A 9,115-nucleotide genomic window follows, 5' to 3' on the forward strand; every position below is an offset into this window, starting at 1 on the left:
TTATTGTCTGTGAACATTTTTTCTGACCATTACTTTTTAAATTAAAAACCGTGGCCAAGAGATTAGGAAAAAAAGCTCCCAACTTCAACACCCATTTTCCGGACAAGGCAAACTGGGGAGGGTGGGGCTTAAGAAATAGGAGGCGTTTGTTAAATGCTTTCTTGGCTGTGGTCTTGGGCAAGCAATTTCTCCTCTCTGAGCCTTGGTTTCCTCATTTTTAGATGAGGTTGGTAATAGTGGCTACCTTAGCAGGCAGCTATAAGGATTCAGGGTCTCTGCTACTCCTTAACCTTAGACTTAATCACTCAACCACTCTGTGCCTCATGTTTTTCACCTGTAGAAAATCATAGCACCTGTGGTGAGCATTAACCAAGTTAATTTGCATATAGGATTTGCCCCCAGTAAGAACTCAGAAATACTAGCCCTTGTTGGGGTTGTGTAAAGATGTTTGGAACACGGCCAGCTTAAAGAAATGTTTAGCTTAGTTAACAATTTCTTCTTTCAATCTTTATCTCACTTGATCCTCACCACAATGATGTGTGGTGAGTGTGGTCATCCCTGTTTTACAGATGAGAAACAAGAGGCTTAGCAAGAGATCATTGTTGCCCCTGGTTACATGGAAAGGAAATGGAAAGACCAGGATATAAACCCAGATCTGTGCATTGACCCTCAACCGACTCCCTCTCCCTCCCTCTGCACCTCCTATTCCCTTTCCCCTGTCTACCTTGTGCTACCATATTCTAAGCCTTTTATGGGGATTACTCATTAATCCTCACAATAGCTCACAAAGTAGGGTATCCTTTGAGTCTCATTCTACACATCAGAAACCTGAGGCCCCAAAAGGTGACTTTTTGGCTTCAGGTCACACAGCCAGTACGTGGCTGAGCTAGGATTTGCACCTGAGCCGCCTGACTCCAGTCCTTACCCTGCCTCATGGCAAGCGTGTGGAAGACCCAGAGCCAATGTCCAGTGTCCGGGGGCCAAAACAATGAGGGGGAGGGCTCACCTACCTCCTTCAGTCCTGTTCCCTAGAAATACCTGGGGGAGTTAGGATGTGAGTTTGAGCTTTCTTTTCCATGACTCAATCAACACCCATTCTCCCAAATGCCTTCTCTGTGTATTGATCATATGCTAGCTGGTACTGGGGACACAGTAGTGACTGACTGGCATAGCCCTGGCCCTGTCCTTCCCTCCTGGGGCTCACAGTCCAGTGTGCGCTCCACAGCATAATGACTCAAAGTTGATAGAGCTAGTATGCGCCTGATACAAAAGGCTGCAAGCCTGGTGTGTGTGGGGGGGGGCAGTCAAAGAGGGCTTCCTGGAGGAAGAAGTATCTGCACTGGGGCCCAGAAAACAGAGAAATAGAAGCCAGGTTTGTCGAGGTTCTGAACTGGGGCTCGGCGCCTGTGGCTCAAGTGGCTAAGGCGCCAGCCACGTACACCCAAGGTGGAGGGTTCGAATCCAGCCTGGGCCCACCAAACAACAATGACAGCTGCAACCAAAAAATAGCCAGGCGTTGTGGCAGGCGCCTGTGGTCCCAGCTATTCGGGAGGCTGAAGCACAAGACTCGCTTGAGCCCTGGAGTTGGAGGTTGCTGTGAGCTGCAATGCCATGGACCTCATTCGCGGGCCGGCAGCGCCCTCTGCTGGAAGCATCTTGTAGCGCAGTGGCCGGGATACAGAAGGGAGTTGGAGTAGCTCTCAGGGGTCCCCAAACTTTTTAAACAGGGGGCCAGTTCACTGTCCCTCAGACCGTTGGAGGGCTGGACTGTGGGCCCCGGGACGAGTCAGCTGCTAAGCAGGACAGGCAGCAGCGGCAAAAACACCCAGTGGGCCGGATAAATGTCCTAGGCGGGCTGTAATTTGAGGACGCCTGTGAGTCTAGTTGAACCAAGTTCTAAAATGCTAGAATCGTGCCCAGCTTTGGCCATTTTACGATTATAGGACTTGATTCATTAATTCAGTCACCCAACAGATATTTATTGAGCATCTTGTTTGCTCCAGATTCCGTTCTAGGGCTAAAAATACAGTGTTGACAATGCAGAGCCCTGCCCTAAGAACTGACCTTCTAGAAGAAGAAAAAAAGAACCAGTAATATATATGCATTATACAATCAGTAGCTAACATTCACTAAGTGCTTTCTATATGCCAGGCCCTGATAAGAGTACTGTCCATATATATTAACTTATTCAACACTCAAAGCCTTTTACTATGCCCATTTTATGGATTAGGAAAATTGAAGCACAAAGAGGATAAGTTACTTGACCAAGGCCTACACAACAAGTAAGTGGTGGATCAAATCTGAACTCAGATCCCAATTCGTAGCCATCGCATTCCCTTGCCAATAATGTATGATATGTAATATAATGATATGGATATGATATGTTATGTAAAATAATTTTAGGCTCTGAAAAATTTTGTGAACAAAATTAAGAAGGAAAATGAGATAACGTTTTGGCGGGAGGGTGCTATTTAGACGGGCCTGTCAGGGACAGCTGAGTGGTTCACACCAGTAATCCCAGCACTTTGGGAAGCTGAGGCAGGAGGATTGCTTGAGCCCAGGAGTTTGAGGTTGCTGTGAGCTATGATGAAGCCACTGCACTCTAGCCTGAAAGACAGAGCCCGACCCTCTCTCAGAAAAGAAGGCGTGATCAAGGAAGTCCTATTGGAGGAGGCGGTTTTGAGAAGAGACCTGATCAACAACGAGATACGTGGGAAGAGCGGTCAAAGCAGGCAGCCCAACCAAGGTAAAAGCTTGGCGGCAGGCACTGCAAGAAAGCCGTCGGTCTGGTATCCAAAGTTTCCAAGATTCCAAATTCCTAAGATTTGGGCTTCGTCAAGGCTTCCTATGGGCCTCCAGCATGCCGAAATCATCCTCGGGTTCGTTGTGCTTTAGAAGTTACGGGATCCACTCGCGAGGTTCCGTGATTCCGGCCCAGCTGAGCAGCTGAGCAGAACTTCCCGCGGGCGGTGGGCGGGACCAGCTCACCTGCGGGGGGCGGGGCTCCCTCCCGCCACGCCTCCTCAGAGGAGCCGCCCTCGGCCCGAGACCCGGGGCGCGGCTGGGAGCAGCTGGGCTGCAGAGCTTGCGGGACGCGACAGTGCGCAGCGTTGCGAAGCGGGTCCCGGAGTCCTTCGCGGAGTCCTTCGCGGCCAGGTGGGCGCTGGGAGTGGGACGCGGGAGTCTTGGGGAGCCATGATGATGGGACAAGGGGTGGAGAGTGAGAACCAGGGATGGCGCACCCCTAGGCCTGCTCGCCTGGCGAGAGGGATCGACCTTGGGGCCCTGGGACGGCCCCTGCCAATTCCTGGGGCTCCCCGGGGTCTGGAGGCTCGGCTGGGGCCGCGCCCCCTCCCCGGGCGCAGGTAAACAGGAGCAAGGATGGGGCGGGGCCTAGCGGGAGGGAGGGGGCCCTTGTGACGGCCGTGAAGCCAGGCGCTAGTGCGGGTGCGCGGAGCTGGCGGCAGGCCTGGGATAAGGTTGTGCGATTTGGGGTGCGGGACCACGCTGGGAACCTTCTGCCTGCTTGTGTGTAAGGGGGTCTGGTGTGTGTGTGTCAAGTTGTGGGTATGGGGGTGATGAGACAGAGATGGACTGTTCTCCGTCTAGCCCTGTGATGGGATGCAGGGACTTTGTGAATGACATGGGACTGTTCAATGATGTGAAAATGTGAGCGACCTCTGTGCGTCTGTAATGCTGTGTGTGTGTTGATAGTTGGATTGTCAATAGTACTTCATGTATGTGACAGACAGATTGTGTGACTGTGGCTAGCTTTCTGCTTGTGGCTGATGTGTGTGTGGCTGTGTGTATGGCAGGGAGTGGAAGTGTTCGTAGGACTAGGTGAGCATGGCCCAAGAGACCATGTGGCTGTAGGATGGGGGTTGTATGTGTGTATGGCAGGGAGGTGGGCACTGTGTGGGACTGAGGTCAGTAAAAATGTGACTGTGGTTGACTTTCTGTTTGTGTGTCACTGTGATGGTGCATGGGGGCTGTGTTGTGGGGTAGCATGTGTGGAACTGTGGGGCTGCAGGAGAGTTGTGGAGGTGTGTAAGGGGAGAAAATGGAGATGTGTCTATAGCCACTGAGAGCTGGCTGTGGTGTGATGCAGAGCTTGTGGGGCTAAGGGTGGGACATGCAGGTGGGGAAGGGGGCAATTAAACTAAGTAATGTGTGGTTGGGATTCTCTCCAGGTGAGTGACAGGGAAGAAGGGTCTATGTCAGGGACTGATATGTGGGCTATGACTGATCATATCATCATTCTGTCAGACGTATGGCTGTGCACACGGGCCAGTGTGTGTCTAGGAAATAGGTTGAATGATGAATGACTGTGGTTGTCAGTCTGGCTTTGGAGCAGGATGTATGAGGCTGTGTCTGAGACTGTGGTGAGACAAGACTTCGTTACCCTGGCAAAATTGTGTCGATATGGTTGTGGTTGTCAAGATGGCTCTTGGCTCGGTGCCTATAGCTCAACCGGCTAAGGCGCCAGCCACGTACACCTAAGGTGGCAGGTTCGAATCCCCAGCCCGGACCCGCCAAACAACAATGATGGCTGCAACCAAAAAAATAGCCGGGCGTTGTGGCGGGCGCCTGTGGTCCCAGCTACTTGGGAGGCGGAGGCAGGAGACTCGCTGGAGCCCAGGAGTTGGAGGTTGCTGTGAGCTGTAATGCCACGACACTCTACCCAGGGGGACAGCTTGAGGCTCTGTCTCAAAAAAAAAAAAAAGATGGCTCTTGATGAAATGTGTGGTTGTGAGTTGGACCATTTATGTGAGATATGATATGTGTTTGGTGGACACAGTAAAGTAGGCCTGAGAGGGTGTGTGTGGAAACCTAGGACTCCCTCTGCATGTCTCCACAGCTGTCCGGTGGGCACCCACTGCCAACAGGGTAACTGAGTTCAGGGGCCCTTTGCACATACGTGTGTGTGTGGTGTGTAGGCACCTGAGGCCCTACAGGCCAGGCCAGGAGGTGGAGGGTTGCAGGGGAAGTGGAGAAGCTGGGGGTGGCCCACAGCGAATCTTAGAAATGTGTGGATTTTGAGGGTGCTGGATGTGGAATGGGGAGCTGGCTGCTTAGGAGATGGAGAGAGCAAGTATCATAGATAAGTGCAAGGGGACAGTCTGAACGAGATTTGGGGGGTGGGAGAGATGAGACAGTGATAGTTTCTCCATCTGTTGACTTTTCTTTTTCTTTTTTTTTTTTCTGAGATAGAGTCTCACTTCATCACCCTTGGTAGAGTGCCGTGGCATTATAGCTCACAGCAACCTCTAACTCCTGGGCTTAGGTGATTCTCTTGACTCAGCCTCCCGAGTATCTGGGACTACCAGCACCCACCACAACACCCATTTTTTTGTTGCAGTTTGGCCAGGGATGGGTTCAATCCCACCACCCTCAGCATATGGGGCTGGCGCCCTACCTACTGAGCCACAAACACCGCCCCTATTGGCTTTTCTTTTTTTTTTTTTGAGATGGAGCCTCATGCTATCCCCCTGGGTAGAGTGCCATGGCATCACGCTCACAGCAACCTCCAACTCCTGGGCTCAAGCGAGTCTCCTGCTTCAGCCTCCCAAGTAGCTGGGACTACAGGCGCCCGACACAACGCCCGGCCATTTTTTGGTTGCAGCCATCATTGTTGTTTGGCGGGCCTGGGCTGGGGATTTGAACCCACCACCTTAGGTGTATGTGGCTGGCGCCTTAGCCGCTTGAGCCACAGGTGCTGGAGCCTATTGGCTTTTCTTTCTGAGAGAATATACCTGTGTGCTGGGTTGGGTTTCTAAGAGGGGCGTGTCTATGTTATTTCTGAAAGAAAAGTTGTGTGTGTGTGTGTGTGTGTATGCACACCTGAGTTATTGTGTTATATTTGGTTGTATTGCTGAAAGGAAAGTGTAGTGTGTGCTGAGTTCTGTTTTTAGAAGGGGAATGTGTGTGTGTTGTATTTCTAAAGGGAGAATGTGTATTAAATTGTATTTCTGATGAGGAAGTGTACACATGTGTTGAGCTGTATTTTTGAGTGTGTGTGTGTCACATTGTATTAGAAAGAAGGGTTTGTGTGTATGATGAATTATATTTCTAAGACAATATGTGTGTTGGATTATATCTTTAAGAAGGGAGGGTGTATGTGTGAGTATGTTTCTGAGGAGTGTGTTTATGTGTATTTGTGAGAACCCAGAGACATGTAAAAACAGCTAAGTTCTGTGACCTTATTATCAATGAAGTCCCACATGAAGTCCCATGTGTGGGATCCCCACATTATGAGCTAGGCTTCAGACCCTCAGCTGTCACAGGGCCAGTATAACATCCATGGGCCACTCCTGTCACACTTGTGTCCCAACAAGCCCTGTGCTGGCTGAGCCTGTCTGTAATACAGGGTGGAGCCCCTGTTCCCTCAGGGTCTATTGGCCCAGAATCTGACACTTCAGCCCCCTCCTCATCTCCTGAAGCTAGAGGCCTCATCTGCTTCCGGGGCCCCAGCCCCTCAGCCCTCTCCTCCTGCCTCACCCCACCCCCAGTGGTCTGACTGGTTCCCAACAAAACACCCTAAGAATGAGCTCACAGAGAGGCTGCCGCCTCCACATGCCCCGCCCCACACACCCAGCAAAGGAGGGCCCTCTGGTCCCAGGTCACACGCCCAACCAGGAGCTCTGAGGTAGGGTATCCAGAGGTGAGGGGGGCTGGCCAAGTGAGCTGAGGGCAGGTGGGGACCACAGCCAGCTGTTTGTCTTCTCTTGGTTAAGTATATAGTAGGATTTTAGATTTGACCTCAGAGTAGAGCCCTGGGTCCAGAGGACAGACAAAGGTAGACTAGGGTTCTCTGTTAGGGCTGCCTGAGATGGGTGCATAGGGAGAAGTTGGGGATCCTGCAGATGGCCAGAATGGGTATAGAGGCTGGGGGGCTGGCTAACCTGGCCTGGCAGTGATTCCCTAACCCCTGCTCCCCACAGGAGCAGCGATGTCTGTGCAGGTGGCAGCCCCAGGGAGCGCAGGGCTGGGCCCAGAGCGCCTGAGCCCTGAGGAGCTGGTACAGCAGACTAGGCAAGTGGTGCAGGGGCTGGAGGCCCTGCGGGCAGAGCACCGTGGCTTGGCTGGGCACCTGGCGGAGGCCCTGGCAGGACAAGGCCCAGTGGCTGGCTGGGAGCTGCTAGAAGAAAAACAGCAGGTGGTGAGGCACTCACTGGAGGCCATCGAGCTGGGACTGGGTGAGGCCCAGGTATGAGAGGGCTGATGGGGGTGGGGGGTGAGGCTCAGGTGTTGAGGGGTAGGTATGAGAGAGAGAGGTGTGGGGTGGGTAAGCATAGGGGTCCCATATTACAGATGGTGAGGCCCAGGGAAGGGCTGCAAAGGGGGACTCTGGACAGCATTAAGGGGTCTTTGTGTGTGACAAAGGACCCCTGAGCCAGATAGGGTCCTTTAGTGAACAAGGGGTCTGAGGAGACTTAAGGGTTGTACAGGCAGAATATGAAGTGTCCCTGAGCTTAGGTAAAGTCAGAGGAGTCCCTGGGAATGTCCCTGGAGCCACATTGACAGGGTCTCTAGGGAATCTGGAGTATCAAGGATAGAATGGGGGTGCTCTGGCCGGATTGGAGGCCTGGGCTGGGTCAGGGGCTGTGTGGCAGATAGAAACCACCCCACTGACTTGGGCCATCCGGACAGGTGCTGCTGGCCCTGTCGGCGCACGTTGGTGCGCTAGAGGCTGAGAAGCAGCGGTTGCGAGCACAGGCCCGGCGGCTGGCGCAGGAGAACGTGTGGCTGCGGGAGGAGCTGGAGGAGACACAGCGGAGGCTGCGGGCCAGTGAAGAGGCTGTGGCCCAGCTGGAGGAGGAGAAAAGCCACCTTGAGTTCCTGGGGCAGCTACGACAGTACGACCCGCCCACAGAGAGCCAGGTGCCATGAGGCAGGGCCAGGCCTGGCCATTGTGCCCTGCACAGAGCTTTGAAGTACCCTAGACCCATCCCTCTGTGGAGTCCCAATTCCCCAGACCCACCAGAACTTATGCAGACGCCTCCCTAGCTGCTCCACAAAGCTCCCAGATCCTCCTCAGTTCCCCAGGAGGCCCTTGAAGCTCCTGGTCACCCCTCAAACCCTGAGATAGATTCAGGGTCCTGGTCTCTGAAACAAGCCCCCAAGCCTCATGACTCCCTACTGTCCTGCCCTCCCCACAGCAGCCTGAGTCACCTACTCGCCGAGACAGCTTGGCTTCCCTGTTCCCCAGCGAGGACGAGGAGAAGAGAGGTGGGTGTGAGGAGCACAGCCACGGAGGACGAAAGCCTAGGCTAGGGAAAGGGCTTTGATTTGCTGGACCCCAGGGTCTCTGAGCAGAGGGTGGGAAGATCAGAGAAGGGTCCGGAGGATGAAGGAGGTGGCCATGAAAGCAGGCAGCCATAATGGCCACACCCCCCAGAGCCAGACAGTCTCCAGAACTCACATCCTGTGGGGCAGAAGGTAGCCCCATTCATGTCCCCAAGCCAGGACATATCCCACCAGCCAGTTAGATCCCTAATCCCAATTTCAGAAGTCAGTGTATGGTCCATAGTCCCAGGGGCCAGCTGAACAGCAAGGCAGTTCTGGGGTATATGTGTCCCTTTGTGGGAGACTGGAAGAGAAGGAGAACCACAGTGACCCAGACCCTGTCTCCCTAGGTCCTGAGGCAGCAGGGGCAGCAGCAGCTCAGCAGGGTGGCTACGAGATCCCTGCCCGCCTCCGAACCCTGCACAACCTTGTGATCCAGTATGCAGGGCAGGGCCGCTATGAGGTCGCTGTGCCTCTGTGCCGTCAGGCTTTAGAAGATCTGGAGCGGAGCTCAGGCCACTGCCACCCTGATGTGGCCACCATGCTCAACATCCTGGCGCTGGTGTACCGGTGAGGCTGCAGCCAGCCATGGCTGAAGTGGGGAAGGGCAGGGACTTGTTTTCTTTTTTTTTTGAGACAGAGCCTCAAGCTATCCCCCTGGGTAGAGTGCGATGGCATCACAGCTCACAGCAACCTCCAGCTCCTGGGCTCAAGCGAGTCTCCTGCCTCAGCCTCCCATGTAGCTGGGACTATAGGCGCTGTCCACAACGCCCGGCCATTTTTTTGGTTGCAGCCATCATTGTTGTTTGGCGGGCCTGGGCTGGGGATT

The 9,115-nt window shown here is 53.6% G+C and overlaps 1 protein-coding gene across 1 annotated transcript in view; it reads left to right on the forward strand.

Moving 5' to 3' along the window:
• The first annotated feature begins 3,127 nt into the window (after positions 1–3,127).
• The window catches only part of KLC3 (kinesin light chain 3), a 9,202-nt gene continuing 3,214 nt past the window's right edge, over positions 3,128–9,115 (forward strand). The window contains exons 1-5 of the mRNA XM_012811200.2: positions 3,128–3,156; positions 6,942–7,207; positions 7,651–7,881; positions 8,160–8,229; positions 8,637–8,856. Of these exons, the coding sequence (XP_012666654.1) occupies positions 6,950–7,207; positions 7,651–7,881; positions 8,160–8,229; positions 8,637–8,856 (779 nt within the window). The 5' untranslated portion in view covers positions 3,128–3,156; positions 6,942–6,949. The remainder of the gene's footprint in view (positions 3,157–6,941; positions 7,208–7,650; positions 7,882–8,159; positions 8,230–8,636; positions 8,857–9,115) is intronic.

The sequence above is a fragment of the Otolemur garnettii genome, unplaced genomic scaffold (genome assembly GCF_000181295.1).
Source record: "Otolemur garnettii isolate 467f Iridium unplaced genomic scaffold, OtoGar3 scaffold00152, whole genome shotgun sequence".
NCBI classification, from domain to species: domain Eukaryota; kingdom Metazoa; phylum Chordata; class Mammalia; order Primates; family Galagidae; genus Otolemur; species Otolemur garnettii.